General features: G+C 36.3%; 1 protein-coding gene across 3 annotated transcripts in view; it reads right to left on the bottom strand.

Annotated features, from left to right (window-relative positions):
• Positions 1–21,078, bottom strand: part of CACNA1I (calcium voltage-gated channel subunit alpha1 I) — a 167,429-nt gene that overhangs the window by 45,653 nt on the left and 100,698 nt on the right. For 2 of the 3 annotated variants that reach the window (XM_034403489.3, XM_034403491.3), the window contains exons 9-19: positions 16,742–16,893; positions 13,775–13,960; positions 11,952–12,069; positions 11,332–11,487; positions 10,228–10,336; positions 7,862–8,031; positions 5,935–6,351; positions 4,891–4,991; positions 2,967–3,090; positions 2,251–2,319; positions 1,192–1,376 (exon numbers count right to left, since the gene is read on the bottom strand). In XM_034403489.3, the coding sequence (XP_034259380.3) occupies positions 1,192–1,376; positions 2,251–2,319; positions 2,967–3,090; positions 4,891–4,991; positions 5,935–6,351; positions 7,862–8,031; positions 10,228–10,336; positions 11,332–11,487; positions 11,952–12,069; positions 13,775–13,960; positions 16,742–16,893 (1,787 nt within the window). The remainder of the gene's footprint in view (positions 1–1,191; positions 1,377–2,250; positions 2,320–2,966; positions 3,091–4,890; positions 4,992–5,934; positions 6,352–7,861; positions 8,032–10,227; positions 10,337–11,331; positions 11,488–11,951; positions 12,070–13,774; positions 13,961–16,741; positions 16,894–21,078) is intronic. The other variant, XM_034403490.3, reaches the window with a different exon arrangement.

Below are 21,078 nucleotides of genomic sequence, written 5' to 3'. Positions count from 1 at the left end.
CATGTAATAAAGTGGTAAAAGTTAATCAATGAGTTTATTCATAATAATAATACATCCAGGTGTTTAAAAAAAATCAGACAAGCAATCTACCTAGGGAAAACTGGAAACCTCCTAATTCAAAGTTATATCCATAGTATTCCAAATATTTTTAACAAATAAATAGCTTTAAAGAGAATCCACAAATTTCATGGAATTTCTTTTGGAAATTGATTTTTACCAAGCAATCTCTCCCCCTCCCCCATCAAACTGAACAATAATTAAATCTATTCACAATCACTGAAAATTTGCATTTCTGCAAATGACAATATTTATGAACATAGGAGTAGTAATATTTTTTTTCTTTTAAGATATTTACCTTAAATTAAATTCTGATGGGATTAGCCCATCCCACCCACGCTGGCAGTACGGTCATGCTGTGGAGTCCATCAGGCAAAGAATTTCAGCTGGTGGACTCCAGAAGAAGAGCCTATTCTGCAGTGACTCCCACCCTCTGGAACACCCTGCCCTCCGAGGGGAGATCCTCCCTTTTTGCTTTCTGAAAGATCTTGAAGACATGGATGTGCCATCAAGCCTGGGCCCCCAATGGGATCATATGGCATTTTGGAGGTGGCATTTTGGAGTAAATAACACCCCACTTCCTCCCTGTATGCACTTGGCTCTCATCCTGGTTAGTTTTATTTCAATTTCAATTTAAATTTATGATCTTTATTTATTGCTTTAATGTTTTAGTGCATTTTAATTGAATGTTTGGAGTCACTTCTGGTGAGATAGGTGGCATACACATTTAATTAATTAATTAATTGAGTAAATAAACTTTGTTGCCTTAATTTCAAATAGTGGCTGATTTTTTTTTCATAGTCCTTACACCTAGTCAACCTTGGCTGCTCTAAAAATCTGAAGCAGAGTCAAATTTGCCTAATATGGAGATGGGGATTACCAGAAAATCCATCGACCAGATTAGGAGTTGAGGTAAACAACCCTGAAGAAGGCAATGGTAACTCATTTCTCTATTGTTAGCAAGAAAACCCTGTGTACGTCCAAGAAAACACTAGGAGCTGAGTTTGATTTGAGAGAGGCTTTACCTTACTAAATTCTTTTATTTGGCCAAACACATGAGAGAAAACAAAATGTATTTTGAAATTTTCAATGCAGGGTTATTATATAGGTTAGGTCTATTTCTTTGGATCTTACCTTAGGGGGCGTAAAGTGCGCAGAAGTCGGAGGACTCTTAGCACTCCTAGGATTTTGGCTCCTCCAGCAGAGGCTACCGAAACTACGATATCAATAATGGATACAAACACCAAAAAGCCATCCAAGATATTCCAACTACTGCGTAGGTAGGCCTGTTCTCCAAAATACAGACCAAGAGATACTACCTAGAAAAGATTAAGGATTGTATGAGCATGTGAAATGAAACCATGAATCAGTAAAGCCAAATCACATCTCTAGTGAGGTACACTTCCAATTTCTCAAAAATGGATTCATTAGGTCATGGAATCCATTGTAATAATGACAGGTAAAGAATTAATGTAAACACAATAACCAACTGCGCCAACATGCTGTTCATCTCTTTCAGCAGAATAAATTTTGAGGAAAAGAGGAATTAGAATTAGAAGCTTTGACTAGTTCCTCCAAGAAATATCTTCTATAAAGTTATTAACCAACTTCAAGATGCTGATGACCTTATTCCCTCTTATTGTACACAACTTTTCATCTTCATAAAGATGATTATACATTTTAGATAAGTAAGAGTAGATATGAAATGTTTACAGATTCAGTGTGTAGGAGGAAATTGAAAAAAGAAGCTCCAAGACCATGCTAAATATTTATTCATTTTTATTTTTCGATTGAAATGGATTTTCTCTTATTCAAAGAGGAATAAATAATTGGGGAGAAGCATCATTGAAATGTGCAAGATTTTAACTTCTTTCCGTCCAAAGATCTGGCTTTTTCCCTCTGCCAAGGGCTTCTTTCTAAATTAATTCTAGCTAATTGGGAATCATCTATTGAACTTGATAATAGTAGTTAAACAACTACTAAATCTATTTCTTTATCTGTTGAAATGAATGCAAACAAAGCCAATTCATAATGAAGGTAATCCTTTCTCAACAGAATGTTTTCCCTTTTCACAGCACTGAAAAATTCTGTGACACCATCCAGTGAAAATAATTGTGAAAATGGCACTCCTTTTCCACTTAAGATATTAGTTGAGCCAGCACAGCAAGAATGACTTGGCAGTGGGTAACTTACCTTCAGTGTCATCTCAGCAACAAAGATTGCTGTGAAGATGTAATTGGACACCGTGAGGAAGATTCTCTCCTAGAACAATCAAAGACAGCCTCAAAATAGATATAATAAGTATCTTTCCATTTAAATTATTGTAACAGGCTTGGGGAAATGGTACTTATGCTAAGGTTAAGAATTGCTATGATTGAAAATACAGTGTTTTTGGGTATGTTGCCTCAAAAGCATCTCCCAGCCCAGTATTTTAAATAATTTGCTTTGTTCTCTCCCTGTGTAATCATACAATTAAATTCCTTTTAGGCAGAAATGCATTTGTATCAACCAGCAACTAAAGTTTTTTTTTTCTTATTTGGGCACAAATGTCTTAAAAAATATAAATACAAATATATTATCTGTATTATTATACTCTCTTGGTCACACTACACAGGCATGCACAAGGAGATGGGCCTCATCTTTCAGATCTGTTTTTATGGGAGTCCAGTCATTAAGCATGAATAGAAGCAAGAACAGTCTTCTATCACTTGAATAATATTTATATCCATATGATCTTTATTACCCTCTGAAACAAATGTCTCTGGATATTTCCCAACAGCATAAAGTGAATTATTAGAATTAAACCCAGTTATTGTATACAGTACTATTTAGAGGCCCAAGAAAGCATTTATGAGTTTCTAACTCCTAAAATTACTCTACCCTACTCATTATTATACAAAGCTACTCACTGTGCTCCTCTGTTCAATCTCAGGTCTCTCCAAGGCAATAGTAACACAGTTCAAGAAAATGAAGGCCAGGACGATATAATCAAATAGTTTATGAGCAATGATAGTTTGGCAGAGAATGCGAAATCTGGAAAACAGTTGGTTCTAAACTATGAAAGGTTATCTATGAATATATGTACAATGGACATATCATGGTCATAGCAGGCTTCCCCATGCATCCCAGTTCACATTAACAAAATTTGGTGGCAGACCCACAAGTTTTAAAACACATCCTCTTCAGACATTTGTTTCATTCCCAAAAGGTTTAATACAACTATTTTATACTGAACAAACTCCTCCTGGTGATATCATCTCATCCTTACAAACATCACTTCATCCTCAATAACCTAAAAATATTCAATTTTTGACTAGAAAAAAGCTGTGCATAAATGGTTGACAGAGACACCTGGAAGATTTAAAGGAAGTAGGGCAAACAGGATGGAAAAGGGTATGACATTAAACTTTAGATGTTAACCAAAATTTAAAAATAGAGAGTTAGGGGCAGTCCTCAACTTCCTCAACGCAGTCCTCAATTCACCAGAATTGAGCCCAAAATTTTTGTGGCTAAATGTCACTTAACATTTGTTAAGTGAATTTTGCCCCAATTTGTGATATTTCTTGACACCGCTGTTAAGTGAATCACTGCAGTTGTTCAGTTAGCAACATGGTTGTTAAGTGACTCTGGCTTCCCCATTGACTTTGCTTGTCAGAAGGTCGAAAAAGATGACCATGGAACTCTAGGACACTGCAACTGTCATAAATACGAACCAGCTGCCAAACTTCTGAATCCACATGTGACCACGGGGATGCTGCAATGGTTGTTAGAGTGAAAAATGGTCATAAGTCAATTTTTGTAATTTTGAACGGTCACTAAATGAACTGTTGTTAGTTGAGGACTACCTGTAGTTATTTTCTTCCATTTACTTGGCAGTACATAATTGATCAGTCAACTTGCATTTTAAAAGCAAGAATAGATTCCTTAGTATCTGTAAGACTTTTTATTGAAATGCAATATTATTTGCTCAGGGTATGTTGCAGGAGACTGTATTTTCTCAAATGCAATTATTGTATGGCAACCAGGTGTTTATGAATGCAGTTTTTATAATGTGATACACCAATGCATACCTTTGTAATTTGGGAGATGTAGGAACATTTTGAAAGGTTAAGGATTTTGTATTTATTCCATAAGCACATGCCACAAGCCACAACACACTGCTGCGATTATCCATGAAGTGGGCAGTCATGGTGTTGTTGTTAAGTATGGCAAGTATATGCATATCTGCTTAATAAGGACAGAAATGCAGGTTTAAAAATAGATACTGTGTGATTAAAAACACAGAAAAAAACAAATTTCTTGCCTGCATACCTGTTATGCTGACAGAGATCAAAAGTGGGAGAAAATGTTGCAAAGTAGATTCTACAGCTCTAAATAATCTTCACTGGTTTTCAAAGTGGATAAACCTAAATGCATACGATTTGAGAATATGCTGAAACTATAATCATTGGGGAAATTGAGCCAGAATAATATGGGAAAGGTATAAAACACTAAGTTAAAAAAAATATCAAGAGAATGGGATGTTGATGTATATTTTATACCACTTGGTCTTAAGATAAAATGCCAGTATAGAGTCACCTGGAAAATATGAAAAGCAAAATTCAAAAGCAAGACCAAAGGAGGAAGAGGGGGAAAAGGGAGGGAAAGAAAAAAGGAGCAATGCTTCATTATTGCTCCTAATTTTATAGTATGATAATCTGAATGTACAATTGAAAAGTAAGTCTTTTTGTATGACTGCAAGTAGTTAAATAATTTCTATGCTAAAATTGAAGACAGGGTGATAAATCCATATTTGAATCTCCATTCCCTAAAACACAAGTAAATGAAACATACTTGTTTTCTGGTGAGAATAAATAGATGGACCAATCTTCCCGCAACTCACACCAATCTGGCTTGTAGGCCTCTATCATCTTCTTTATACGGAAACACAGGCTCTGTAGAGGCAGAAGCAGAAAATCAGAAGCTGTTGAGCAGCACTTGCTTCTCTTTCTTCTGTATCTATTATGCCCAACTGAAAACCACCCATGAACTGATCTTTAGTTGTTCTCTATCTAACGTTATAGATATTAATTATAATCACTATAATCACTTCTGCATGTTAAAAAACATAACAAAGTTCACACCCACAAGACCATGATGCATAATCAGAGAATTAAGAAATATTGTTCTGATCTCTCATGAAATTATTGATCACATAGGAATGGAATGGAAGAACAATGAATAACAGCTAGAATACTGCAGTAAAATAATTTGCTTTGAGACCCTTGAGCTGCTTGGATTCTCTCTTAATCTACTTTTCCTCCTTAATGGGATGCTACTGTGAGATCTTCTTCCAGGGATCACTGTAGAAGGAATCACACTAAAATTTTGTTGCGTTTCATCTGTTCATTTACTACAATTTTTTATCATTTTTCAATTTTTTTTTAGTAAAGATAGAAAATATATTGTAGAACCATCTCATCCCAATGGGATTGGCCTACCCTACCCAGGCCAGCAGAAGAGGCATACTGCTGCGGGCCCCATCGATCAAAGTATTCCAGCTGGCAGGTCCAGGAGAAGAGCCTTCTCTGCCAGAGCACCTGCCCTTTGGATCATCTTGCTCCCAGGAATGAGGTCGGTTCCAACCTTCCTGACTTTTCACAAGACTCCCTCCCTCCCCATCTTTTAGTTAAAGTTGGGTATTTATCTTTTTATTGTTTATAGGTTTTGTAATGTTTTATCTTTTTAATATTGTAAAGCACCCAGTTACCTTATGATAAGGTATGTGGTCAATACATTTAAATGAATGAATGAATGAATGAATGAATGAATGAATGAATGAATGAATAAATAAATAAATAAATAAATAAATAAATAAATAATTAAATAAATAATTACATAATCTATCTCTTCGTCATCTTCTCCATGATCTTTCCGATTGTTCATTTCTGGAAAGATATCCTTAGCGATTGTGGGCATTTTACCATTGCAGTCCTGGTGCTTGCTTGGCCCTAGAGTCACTCCTATCTTCCATGATGGCTTGTTCCCGGATGAGACTATTGGAGCCAATTCCAGTTCAGAGGAATCTTTGGTATCCAATGAAAATGTCCGTCGATGATGGTGAATTAGTGGCCTTTCTCGTTCTGCCTCTGTTATCATGTGCCGCTCCCCAGATAAAAGTGATTCATGTTCAGCTGAAAAAGGCTTGTGTTTGAGGCTATGTCCTCGAGCAAGGTTGTTCCAACTGGAACGTCTGCTTCCCCAGCCTCCGCTATGATACCGAGCCCCATGGTGATGAGAGCTACGGGAGCTAGACTGTAAGAAAGCCAAAAGAAAACCATTTAGTGCTCCCACTCAAAACAAGAGGTTGACATAGTTTCAGTCATCCACCAGCATATTTTTATTTATTTGTTATACATTTTATATTACTGCATTTGTAAGACTTAAATCCCACCTAATGTTCCTTTCTAAAAAAAACAGAGTAAGGAAATAGATAAGTGGACTAATACATCATGGAAAAATGAGATAAACTTTTCAGTTTCTTTTCATATTACTCAATAACTGAGGATGTTACAAACATTCAGTGTTCTCCTTTTTGATGCATCACTTTTCTTTGTTTTTATCCTGCCCTTTTTCATATATAACTCATGGTGATGAATACCCACAATAATCCTTCCTCCTCCTATTTTCCCCATTTTTCATGTCTAAAGTGGAATTAGAACTTACAGCTTCTTGGTTTTTAGGCCAACACCTTAATCACTACATCAAACTGGCTCTTTAAGTGAAAACTTAATTAAAAACATTTAATTACACATAATTAATGCAATGAATCACTTAATTAAACATTTACAATATAGCCTTTTTTAAAAAAAGTAATATTAATGGAAATAGTTATAAGACTCCAGGTGCTGTCAGTTCCACTAGGTAGGCCAGACCAGGAAATCAACTCCACAGAAAGGCCAAAACTACTTTTTATTGAAATTAGCTATAGTAACACAATTTTTCAAACCTAGCTTTGCTGAACCTGCTCTCCTTGCTTATACCCCTATGATTTAATGAAGGATCTGCCTGAGCCTCTGCCAAATATTATATGTCTGTTGTGGATTTAAGACATCTTTCATCACTTTGGTAAGACAGACTCTTAGTCTCTCTAGGTGGCAATCACAATTGAAAAAGATGTGCTCTCCTTTTGTGAATCCTATTCAAGTAAATGTCTTCTTTAATATGATGACTATTATCATTCAAGAACACTTTTTGCCAAGAACTTTGTTCTTCCTCTCCAAGTCTAGGGCTGTGTCCAGTATGGGTGGGAAATCTCTAACTCCCCCAGACTATGTTGGACTCCCAAATTATCATCATGATGGTCATAACGAAAGAAAGTATGATACAATCATCTGCAGAGTCAACGACTGTCCTTTCAGCACATCAAGCTAGTTTATTTGTAAATTAGGAAAGTAAACACTTACACTAGATATACTTTTAATTGCATTGGCCTAGTTCTTATTTTTAGTACATCACAGCCAGTGTTAACTACTATTCAGCAGAGCTTCGGTATCAATTCTTAGCTATTTTGTATAATCCTATTCCTTTCAATATAGGGCAAAATAATCAATTATCCCCTTTTCTACCATGTTAAATGAAGAGGGAAGAGGGAAAGTGCATAGATATCAATCAAGCATACTGATTGCAGAACATATAAGTGGAAAAGTTCACATAACAATTCCACTAATTAAAGGCCAAATTCTCAGATATTGGAGTTGGAAGATGATCCTAATATATGACTGTTAACGTTAAGTGTGTTGCGGATGGATTTAAATTCATTTACTAAAGACATCACGCTGCTTTTCCGAGATTCCAGGGCCATGAGGATATCTGACTGCAGAGTATTGCGGGATGGATTCATCATTCCAGCAGTTGCCCCAGGCTGGTTTAGACAAGGAAGGCTGGGGTCAAGATGTCCATTTGGAGTCATGGGAATTGCACAAAGCTTTGGATCTGAGAAAAAATAAAAACAAAACAGACAAAACACAGGGAGAAAGAGAGAGAATACCCAGGGAAGATATTTTTTAAAGTAATTTGTGCTGTAAAATAAACAGTTCAACATACGTATATTCTAATCCTGTAGTTATGCCTGTAGAAAACAAGGAACAATATGGAAATAAATTAATCCTTTCCCCCTCTTTCTTCATGTTCCTATTCTAACAATGTTTTTAATGCTATGCTTACAGAAGCTTGGAAATATTTGATGAAACTCTGCTCCATTAAAGTGGGGGGAAAAAACCTTATCCTTTTAACATTTGCTTAACATTTACCACCACAAGTTTCTTTCACTGTAACAGAATGAGAACTACTAGAGTAGGCAAAGGTAGTCCAGTGGAAACAGTTCAGAAGTAAACTTGTGCTGAATGAACAGGTGTCTGCAGCTAACCACAATGATACCAGAATGACAAAATGTATGTCATGAAATCACAAAGCAAGCACCACCACTTTTACTCCTGCATCGCAAATATGCAAGGGATGAAATTTGTGTCATCATTTTATTTGCACATTTCATCCCAAATCCCAAATTTAGTAAAAGTAAGCAGTAAAGATTAATTGGAATGGTGTAATGTATTTTTCATTCTTCAGATGAGTTGGAGACTATAATTGTCGTCGTTCCTAGCTAGCATCAGATTCTGTATATGTACTGCAATTTTAGGTAAACAAAAATGAGAAATACTGGGCTAGAAAAGAAAACTAAAGACCAGGAGTAATTTGTGGCGCTGGATATCATTCTTGGTCCTTCTTTTTTTTTTTTTAATTGAAAAAGTTTTTCAAATACAAATTTTTCCCCCTTTTTTCCCCCCTCCTCCCTAACCCCCCTCCCCCTCCCCTCCCCCTGTGGCTTCTCCAAAATAAAATCCAAATTCATAACAGATTATATAATACTTTACCATCCCTTTGCTCCACCCCCCATACGCTGACCCTTTCTTTCTAATAATATTATTATTATATATTATATTATTATATTCTTGGTCCTTCTTTTGATTGAAAATGGGGGAAATGGACTTTTATAGCCATTGGCATGTATGGTGTGAAATTGGAGTGAAGAAAACATACAACATTACTCAGAAAAATATTGCAAAATACAATTTCTCATTCGTGTTTGGTCTTCAAATGCTGAAGTTCTGATTTCCTTTTCAACCTTTGTTTCCAAAAGTGATTGCTTGGACTCATCTTTCTTAGATCTTTTGAACTCCTTCCAACATAGATTGTTCCTGCAAGTTGACTTAGCTTTATAATCTATATAATTGGGCTTTCTCCTGCTTTTTTAAACTATTCTGAATTGTTAACTTTGGCAAGAAACCTTTTGCAGCCAAGGGTCATGCTTGATGCTTTTAAGGTGGCTCAAGCTTGCAAAGTGTGCAAAATCATATCACTTGCATGGGCCTGGGCTTTTATTTTGTTTTTGTGACATACTTCTTTTAGAGCTTATACATCAGTTTTCATCCATTTCAAAATGTCAGAAAATTGTACCGCTGCTTTTCAGTAATCATGGCTCCAAGGGCAGCAAAATGGAGATCTGACAAGCCTCATGTAATTCTAGGTTCAGATTGCTCTCCCAAATGTATTGATCAATTTCTTTCATCTTGGCTTTTACTGATTTAATTCATCCAAAATTCGGTGTTGCTAAATCAGTAGCCACTAGATATTTTGTTATGGTTTTGAAAGTTAACTATTTTTTGTGCAGTTTGAGCACTAGGGGTCTGATTGAAACTCAACTGAGAAATTGATTTGAACACTTTTATCATCATTATTGTTGTTCCAATGAAACTATTTTAATTTTATCAGGATTGCCTAAGCCTCCGTTACATTCTGAATTAAATTATGCATCTTGAATAGAAGAAAGGGCATCTGAATTTCTGCACTGTAATGCAGCAAATACTCCTTAGAAAAGTTTGTGAACTGGAAATGTAAATGGATTGAAGGATTCCTCTCTGTGGATCCAGAGCATATCTTGGAGCAAAACGAAGGAAGGAAGCTTAGGAAGGAAGGAAACTTAGGAAGGAAGGAAGGAAGGAAGGAAGGAAGGAAGGAAGGAAGGGAGGGAGGGAGGGAGGGAGGGAGGGAGGGAGGGAGGGAGGGAGGATACTTTCCAAGATGTTATATGTTTTTATATAGACATACACATTGTGTATTTCCTGCTAATACCTGAACTATCCTGGAACTTGTCAAATTCTTCAATATTTGATGAAGTCTGGTCCTCATCTGAATATGAGCGGTTAGCATCACCCTGCATTGGGAAAATAAATGCAAAGACCTGGGAATTGTGAGCATCATGAGAGCAACAGAGTGATTTCCCTTTGATTTCAGAGAATTGCAAAGGTGAAAAAAATACTTTATGGAAATAACTGGATAATATACCACTGCATGAAAGAAACAATAGCATTCATATTATTAGGTGGGAAGGAATGTCTGAATGGCTCGATTTTCTCTTTTTATAATGCTTACTAAAACAGCATCTGTATTTTTTAAAGTTCATTTGAGAATGTGTATATATTATAATCTGGGTTCAACTAATATAAACATTTGGAAGGCACTATAATCCCACATGCTCCTTCAGGTTGGGCCTGCTATAGGTCTCTTCTCTGTGCCAATGTCATCAGGCTGGGCCTACAAAGTGTGCCTTTTCCCTGGTATCATCTACCTCCATGAATGTCCCTTCACCTCCAGATGCAATTTGTTATGACCCTTCTAGTTTTTGTAAGGCATTAGGAACCTTATTCCTCCCCCCTCCCTGGATATTTGAATGTGCCCATCTTGGGAGGTAGTATTCCTAGGTTTTCACAGTCAGACCATATGGTTTCTCTTTGCTTTGTTTTGTTTTTTGTTGAGTAGTCACTCTGAGGAATGAACAGCCATATAAGTTGATTCAATAAATAGTAATGTTTTTGTATGCATTTCTGATTTGAGCACATTTTTCAAGAAAATAAATTGAGTTCATTAAATTGTATTCCAAATGCATGTCTTTTCTATCCTTAGATGTCATATACTCATGAATTGGTAGTCATACTTTTCCACGATCACTAACAACAAAACATGATTTAAAACAATCTCCCTCCACTCTGTATTTACTGTATCCAATGTGTCAGAATTCAACTCCCAATAGCTCCACCTCATGGAAACTGTATGTATTGGTGGGAGTGATAACAACTGTTGTTCAAAACAATGTCTATAAGTCATTGGAAATCTGATTCTGAATCTCTTCCTTATTTGCAACTGACCTTCCTGAAAGCAATTGCTGTAGCAACTCACCTCTGCCTGGAATCCCTCCACTAGGATCGCCACCAGTAGGTTGAAGAGAACATAATTTCCAAAGGTCATGAGAGCAACAAAATAAAGTGATGCCCATGGAGAGGTTGAGGCCATGCCATTATAAAGTACAACATTCCAATCCTCCTGTGTCAAGATCTGAGTGGTAAAGTTTAAGGTTATATAGTTAAGTCCAGAACAAATGGCAGAAATATGGGATATGTATTTCCAGTACATAAATAGATTAAAAAAACAAGATATACTATCAAAATAATTTGCCAACAGGAAAAGTTTCTAATATTTCTATTCTAATTTTTTGCATAACATGGGAAAGGGTGCAATCATGACATGATTTCTATGAGCATATGCCTCTAGCTATATTGTACTAGGCCATCATCAGTGGCAATCTCTGGAAAGGAGTGATACCCACAGATTACTGCAGTTTGAAAGATACAATAGGAAGGGCAGTTCTGCTTGTGAAAGTCAGTAAATTTCAAGAGAAAGTATTACCAGTCTATATCAGCTCTCTTTTATGGAAACACAATGGAATACGGTTCTATGATAAGAAGATTGAAAGTTTAAATTCTATCCCCTCTTTGTTCCTTGCCCTACTTTGGACTCACCTGGAATACAGTGACAATGGCCCAAAGTAAGGAGTCAAAGTTTTTCCGGTCAGGGACTGTGTCTCCTGTGTCAGTTCTAAGACTAAATTTACAACCAAAGATGTGCATTCCAAGGATGCTGTAGGGAAGAAAAAAGTTTTATGGTTTTTAAAAGAACATGGAACATCACAGGTAGAAGGGATCTTAGAGGTCTTCAAGTCCAAACCCCTGCTCAAGCAGGAGACAAATGGTTGTGCAGTCTCTTCTTAAAAGCCTCCAGTGATGGAGCACTCACAACTTTTGAAGGCAAGCTGTAAAGCATCAATCAATGTCTGCTTGTTTTCAAATTCTTAAGTAATGATTATCTAAATTATTTACACTCTATTATTCCCTTTCAAAACATGTACGGAAATCTTTATGAGTTTCCCCAAATGTAAAACAACCCTATGAAATGGGATCAAAATGGAAACTCTAGTGTTCATAACTGATGGTGTTGGTTAGCCTCTTCAGATATATCCCGAAAAAAACCCATCAACTTCATTTCTCAATGCACCATTAGTAGTAAAAACAATACAAAAGCAAAACTTATTGATTACCTTGAAGTATTGTAAGATTTATTTTGATTTTTTTCATTTTAACTATTCATTTATTAAACTTCTAGCTTATTGCATTTTTTTTAATTTAAAGGCAAAGAAATTTGGCTAAGCTGAAAAAATACTGAAAGATGTCATTGTTCTTGAACAGAAGGCACTAAAGGTAACTAGCTAGTGGACATTAATACAATATTACTCAGCATCTCCTCTCTGAGAATGTCAAAATATTTCAGATTCCACCTCTTAGCATCCCTAACCAGAATTAATATATTGATCCAGTATGACCATACCGGTATGGTATGATGGAGATTATAATTCAAAATATCAGGAGGACATTGGTCTAGAACATTTACAGAAAAGCAGATTAGGAATACTGGTTTTAGCTTTAATTAACTTCCCTTTCTTTTGATGTAAGGTTGAAGGAGTTAATATCTGATTGATAGTCAAAATCCTTCTTTTGCAAACTACATTGATGTCCTGGACCTCTACATGGGTGAAAGCTACAGCTGGTCTAGAAGGCAGTAGATAGGCTGTAGCCAGCACAACTTATTGGTGCACAGTTTAGCATCTGAATGTATAGGATATTGCTTTGCCAAAATGGATTTTGTTCATCCAGTCTGGTCATCTTGAAAGAACCCGATTAGTGTCTCCTTATATGGTAAGTTCATTGGACTTGGATCAGGCAGCAGGCTTTCTCTATACTCTAATGCTCTGGAACATGTTTCCCCTCCTTGCTTTTCATAAAGTTTTGTTCCATGTAGCCCTTAACCTTATGTGACTGTAAGGGTTTTATTTTATTTTTATTATTTCCTTGAGTTTTTGTTTTGTTGTACATCTTCCAGCCTCTAGAAGATAAATAAATAAATGCACTAACTACATGTATCAGTGATGCAGCTGGTATCAGCCCACTACAGTTTAAAACTGCTCTGATGGCTTAGAGCACTCCTGGATATATAAGGTTGAATTCTCTCTATTTCCAGCCAGCATAACTATTGTTGAAAATTCTGGGACTTTTGAGTCTGTACATCTGGAAAGCATTCAAGATGGGGAAATCAGGTTTAGGCTCAGATATTTAATTTGCCTGTATTGATATTTTCCTTTCTCAGTATTTAAGCTAGAAAAGGACCCCACCCTATATTAATCTTCCACGTTCACTTATTAGTTCCTTGGTATCTTTCTGCTTCCATTAAGAAAAGCAAACCACATCCTATACAGGCCCTACTGTCTTTAGCATGCATTTCATCTTCCTACCTGAAGATAAAGATAAAGAGCATGAGGAGCATGCAGAAGGTTGCTACATTATCCATTGTCTTCATCAGCACCACAAGTTGACGCCTCAAGGCAGGCATGAATCTCACCAACTTCAGCACCCTCAAAAGCCGGAATGTCCTCAGCACTGAGAGGCCACCATCAGCCTGACCTATGATCTCCCAGATGCTGCAGATAAAAGCAATCAGAAGGGGACACACAAAAGTGAGAGAGAAACTGCTAAGACCATAATGAGATTGGAAAAATAATAAAAGGGATTCAATAAACAACCCATTTCATTCAGTCCTCTTTCACTAGGTTTAGGTTCTAAGCAGACTCTATGTATGAGGACATTTGTGAGGATAAGAGATTTCTCCATCAGATGCACTGGTAACTATAATTCAATTGTTTCTGGTATAATCCAAAGGCTTCCTTGACCTTCTATAAACCCTAGCTAGAAAGGCCACTGATATTATGGAAGGTGAGAAATCCAGAAGACGTGGAAGGTCCAATCTGATACAACTAAAACAATATTTGACTTAAGCATTTGTGATCAAAATATATTGTGTAAATATACTTTTGAATAAATTGTGTGTTTGTGTGTGGTTTTGTCTAACAATATATTTATGTGGTGGTGGGGGCTGTTTTTCTGTGTATGTATGCATGTGGGTGTGTATCTATAGATATAGCTATATCTGAGGAAGTGAAGAGGGTGAACAAACAAATTCATTAATTGAGCAAAGAGTAACAGCAAAGGATTTTGGCAGGGAAGAATAAAAGAGAAAGAGGATCAAAGGGAAGATGAATTAGGGAGAACACAGATTACTGTTCCCTGAATGATGCACATTGCACTACTGATTGCCCACTGGAGCATCATTTGTTGCCATCCTATTTGAAGCAACTTCAGGAAAAATATAAGGAAGCAGTTCAAAGAGAAAAAAACTGAATAAACAAACAGGGAGCTGTGGATGAACTTAAAGAAGAGGCATTTATTTTTGCTTTATTTATTGTTCATATAAAGAATATGAACTGTTCTTGTGACCTGCAGGGGCTGTGCCATGTTTGTTTCTTTCCCTAAAGATGACAATAATTAAACATGCTGCAAGTGCAGGCTCACAGCCTTGCTGTAAGAGAAGGTAAAGAGGCTAGAGGCAAATGTGTCCATTGCTCAGTATAGTGTCAAGATCAAGGGAAGTTATTCCTCTCTATTCTGCTTTGATTGGACCACAATACATTCAATTCTGAGCACAGCATTTTAGAAAATACATTGACAAATGGAACATGTCCAGAGAAAGCAGCCAAGTTAATTAGGGTCCTGAAAGAAAAAAAAAGTAAGACAAATGGTTGGAGGCATTGAGTATGGAAGAGGAGTCTACAGAGACATGATAACTGTCTTCAAGCATCAGAAGGGCTGTCATGTAGAAGACAGGGCAGAATTTTTCAGAGTTGTTCCAGAAGACACCACAATGGGTTTAAAATGTGGAAATTAAATTATGGGGAAATGGATTTCTGTGGGATATCAGGAGAAGTTTCCTAACGGTAAGAGTTTTTCAACAATGGATAAGACTGCCTGGGGGAAGACGCTGGACACTCTTTAATTGGAAGTGGTGAAAGTGAGGCTGGCCAGCCATCTATCAGGGATGCTATAGAAAAGATTCCTGCACTGAGCAGCAGAATGAATCAAATAATCTCCAAAGTCCTTTCCTGCCACACCACGCAATTGATTCTTCTATGTAGGTACGTGTCTGATCAATAATTAAGACTGCCATTTCCATCAAGCAAAGTAGCCTCTATATCTCTAGAGACACAAACAATTCATCTAATTCTTTTTAAATATATTCAAACAGATGGCTGTGGCTACATGCAGAGGAAATGCCATTGTTTAACCATAGATTAAGGCAGTTTTGTAGGTTTCTAAAGACAGGAATTCTGAATATAGAAAGAAGAGATAGAAACTGAATGTCATATCTAGGAATAACATTTTACTTTACAGGTAAATCTCGCTTTAATAAAGGCCCTCTTTAGCAACTGTTCAAAGTTACAAAGGTCTTGAAAAACAACTTTTTGACAGGTTCTAGCGCTTGTGGCCCTCACAGTGTCCTCACAGTTACATGACTGAGATTTGTGTGCTTTGCAGTCAGTGAGCATTTACTGAGGTTGCAGTGTCCCAAGTAGGATCAATAGAGAAGCTGGCAGTAAAATCACGAGTCTCAGTCATGTAATGTCTCGCCTAACAAATCTGTTGCTTAGCAACAGAGTTGCTGGTCCCAATTATCGTCATTAAACAAGGACTAATCTAGTTATATTTATAGTTTTGCACAAATTATGTCTTATGCTGATCCTGTAATATAGCACTATAAAACTGGAAAAATATTTAGTAAGGATTTAACATGATATTCCTGCTTTCACATTTGGCAGCATTCATTTATAGAGCAAATATCTGGTTGAATGACTTAGGCCAGTCACTCTCTCTCAGCCCAACTCTCCTCACAGGATTGCTGTTCTGAGGAAAATAGGAGGAGGAGGAAGTATTAGGTATGTTTACCACCTTATTTATAAAAAAATAGTAAAGGCAGTATTAAAAAAAATCTAATAATAAGTAAACATAGACTAACCTGTATATCACTGATAATCTGGTGGCAAAATTTGAAATATAATCAAATCTTCAGGTTGCCTAACTCTGCACATAAATTTGGGTAATTATACTGTATTAATTTAAAAGGCTAGTTCAAAATAATGATGTAAACATAATTCATCACTACTAATCCCAATCCTCACCCTTGGGCAAAATGGATTTGTTTAAAAATAATATGAATTATAACAATGTGGGCACACATATACTTAACAATTAGTAGATACAACTTAGTTTTGATCTACTCTAATTTGGATGGCAAGAAGCTAGCTATCATCATCCACTGCTGTTATGCAACATTTCATTATCGATTCAATAGAGATTTGAATTGTCATTACCTGATGATGACAATGATACTGTCAAAAATGTTGTATGGGTTGCGAAGGTAATCAAAGAGACCAAAAGCGGCAAGTTTCAAAATCATCTCCAGGGCAAACATGCTGGTAAACACAACATTGCAAATTTCCAAAATGTTTGTCAGCTCCTCTGGCTATAGGCAAAAGAAAGAAGCCAAGACATCAAATGCATTTAGGAAATGTCACATACTTTTCTGCATGGGATACAGGAAATGAGAGCACCTGCGTTTTAAAAAAAAGGCATTTGGAGCTTTTCAAATATCTTCTTCAAAGTGTACATGAATGTAAACCTCTAAGGCTACCATCTCTCCAGCATGTAATGAATGTTGATATTTTCCCCTCCTTTCTTCCCTTTTCTAATTAATCTCCTTTCTAATTTGTGTGGTCTTTCACTCCAGCACTGCAGTGTCTATTAATCTGGTAATTTATTCATTTTAAAAAAATGATTTAATTGCTCAGTACTTGAAGGCAACTGAGAACTGTGGAAGTTCCTCTAATTTTGAAGTAGAGGTTGGATTTGCTATTTTTGCCCCAGTGATCATTTATGATGATTTCATGATATAATTCAAAATATTTCCATTGTTACTTTATGATATGGTCATTGCTTGTTCAAATTCCACAACACTGTTTTGTAGCAATATTTGAAGTATATTTGTAATCACTGGATTTCTTTTTATATGTTAGTATGGCTACAAAACTTCATAATGATAGAATGGCAAATCTTAAAACACTCGGAAAGCATCAGGTTTATGCATTTCCATTTTGAAGGATAGAAAAACTAATTTCATCTTTTTACTAACCCCACTCTGATTTTCTCCATGCTTTCTTCTGGCTTTCATCTACTAGCAACATAATTGACCCTATTATCATAATCATTCTTCATTACCGGTAGTCCTCGTCTTACAATAGTTCAGTTAGTGACCATTCAAAGAGTCCCTTGGGAGTTGGGCGGCATAGAAATGCGACAAAATAAATAAATAAATAAATAAAGTTACAACAGCACTGAAGAAAGTGACTTAACACCATTTTTCACACTTATGAGCACTTTAGCATTCCCATGGTCATGTGATTTATATTCGGATGCTTGACAACTGGTTCATATTTATGACGGTTGCAGAGTCATGTGATCCCTTTTTGCAACCTTCTGACAAGCAAAGTCAAGGGAGAAGCCAGATTCACTTAACTAACTTAACTATTGCAGTGATTCACTTAACAAATGTGGCAAGAAAATTCGTAAAATGGAGGAAAACTCACTCAAGAAATTTCTCACTTAGCAACATAAATTTTGGGCTCAATTGTGGTTGTAAATCGAGGAGTACCTGTAATTTCTCAGGTGGTCTAACAAATTACTAGAAGGAATATCAACATGCATGAATTAGGCAGCAGTAAGCCATGACCTGTTAAAATGTAGCAACCAAAAAAAAGAAAGACAGTAACCCAGAAAGGGGATGCAAAATTAAGCTGAGGAAACATTTAAAAAATATGGCTTGTGTTACACGGCACAATAGGGCTTTCTGGTATTTAACCTAATCTAGAAATTACCAAGACCATATACTTAGTCCACATAGATATTATAGAAAGCGATAATGTAGGGTCCATAGGAAGTTGTTTTATTCAATGGGAATTTGTTTTATTTGTGAACTACAGCATGATAGCCAGTGTAACATAGTTGTTAAATGTCCTTAACTATCAAGGTTTACTGGATGAATGTGAGGAAGTGGAGAAATGCTACCGGTTCGCACCAGTTTGGGCGAACTGGTAGTGATAAAAACTACTAGTCTGGGCAAACCGGTAGTAAAAAAAAAAAAAGCTACTGGTTCCTCTGAACCGGTATTTCCAACTATCAGCTGTGCCATGCGATTTAAAATCTAAATCATGTGGCACAGCTGATCCTGCTGCTCTACTTACCTTCCCAAGCCTCATTTTGGCGCGTGTGCACAGCATGCATTTGGTGCACAGCGTGCATGCACATGCACACAGCACATGTTTAGCATGCACTGTGCATGCACACATGCAGCGCACATTTGGTGCGCAGCACATATGCGTGGCCAGTGAACTGGTGGCAAACTGGTTCAGATTTCACCAATGACTTGAGGTAGTCATTCTCTGATAGCTAACCTTGTAATAAATCTGGAAAAGAAGTGGTATGTATATTACCTTGACTTTATAGATGAAACGGATGATGGTGATGATAATGATGATACAATATACCTATAATATTCTATGAAATCTATAGCAAAATTCTGTGCTCTACTGAATCTGTGTCACTCATATTACTTCTAGTTTATATGTGAATTGTATAGACTGGGATTACAGCAATATAGAAACCAGAAATGAAAGAACCAGAGAGTCTGATAGCACATTTAGCACTAACACATTTTATTATAAGGCATAAGTTTTCATGAGCTGCAGCTCATTTCATCAAATGTGTGAAGTAGCTTTCAGAACTAGAAGTGTTCTGCACAGAATAATTATTAGTCTTTTTTTGCAACCATGTTTCTTACTTAAAGCTAGTGAATAAAATTATTAAACCTTGGGTGTATAGAAAATTAGGATCAGGATTTTTACACCATCCTTTCCTAGTCCAGATGTTTTAGGTTACAATTCCTATTATTCCCATTCATTGTGATAATGAAATATGCATTAGATGCATTAGATCATGGAAGATCATGGCTAAGATCATGGAAATTACATTCAGTGGATAGCAATTTGGGAAAGGCTACTTCAAAGCCATCCAGGAAATTACAAATAACATTCACTCACTGAAATAGGAAAATGCACTTCTACTTAGTTGAATGAACAGAAGGATCAATTCCCTAGCTATCTGCCCTCCGATCTTTTTCTCAGCATTACCAATCCCAGTTCCTGAGTGCTTTGTTCACAAAAACATCTCTTTATTTCATCAAGTGATTTTGACAACTGCTGCCCAAAAATGTTTATTTTCTCCCTGGTTTCCTATTTCAATTCCACACTTCATTGTAGAATAGCGATCAGTGACATTATACTAATTTGAATTATACTAATTATAATTACACTAATTTGAATATTATACTAATATACTAATATGGCAAAAAGGGTGCACGTAAGGAAATGGTACACTTTCCCATGCCAGAGATTTGATTGCGATTCCCAAGTCCCCTAAATACAAAATCAAAAACAGAATTAGAGGAGGGTGGGGATGATTGATTCAATTTTCATCTGCTCTAAGTTTCTCTAGCAATATGGAACACACAGACACACAGACACAGACACACAACCACTCCAGCTCTTAAGTCAGTTTCAGTGTGACTTGCTCTGACATGAGCGTTCATAGGATTGAAGCCTAGGAATGTACACTGCAATAATACAATTTACTTTTAAGAAATATGCAAAGTATAAAGCTTTCTGCATTATTATTATTTCTTTAAAACCAGCCATTTTGGATAGCAGTGAGAAATTCCTCACATGAAGTACTTCCTTTTTACCTCCCTGTAATTCCAATCTGGAACTTAACACACTCAAAACAGTAGAAATTGTGGTAGACTTTAGGAGAAACCCTTCCATACTTCCACCTCTTACAATACTAGACAACACAGTATCAACAGTAGAGACCTTCAAATTTCTAGGTTCTACCATATCGCAAGATCTAAAATGGACAGCTAACATCATTAAGTGTTGTACCTTATGATTCTTGACGAATGTATCTTTTCTTTTATGTACACTGAGAGCATATGCACCAAGACAAATTCCTTGTGTGTCCAATCATACTTGGCCAATAAAAAATTCTATTCTATTCTATTCTATTCTATTCTATTCTATTCTATTCTATTCTATTCTATTCTATTCTATTCTATTCTATTCTATTCTATGATCACAGAGACAACTTTCCTCTTCAAGTGCTCTCTAAATAAATTGGAAATCCAGCTGAGTAATTATGGAGGGTAACAGTTAGGGAAAGACTGTTTTGGCCTACCACTTCCTCTCAGTGTTCCACTAATCCCCAACTCATTCTTCTGAAGTGATTTCTTCCTTAATATTTCACTTTTTTCATATATTCCTTTACGTTATTTTTGGGATGGCCATGATTTCCATTAATTACAGGATTAATGTTTATAAGAAGTAGAAGCTCTTTGGCCTCAGTTGAGAAGTGGATAAGAAGTAACTACAGAAAGGAAATTCATTCCCCTATTTTTCAACTGGGGAGCCGCAAGACATCACGTTTATTTTTAAATCAACATACTTGGCCAACACAATCTCTACTGAGCTTAAAGTAACCATTGCACCCCTAATATTGAGGTTCATGGCTTGTACATTACATAAATGTTATTGAAAACAAGCAT

This window comes from Pantherophis guttatus, chromosome 7, assembly GCF_059756535.1.
Source record: "Pantherophis guttatus breed Tessera chromosome 7, ASM5975653v1, whole genome shotgun sequence".
In the NCBI taxonomy this organism is placed as follows: domain Eukaryota; kingdom Metazoa; phylum Chordata; class Lepidosauria; order Squamata; family Colubridae; genus Pantherophis; species Pantherophis guttatus.
This window is presented reverse-complemented; position numbering and strand designations above follow the sequence as displayed.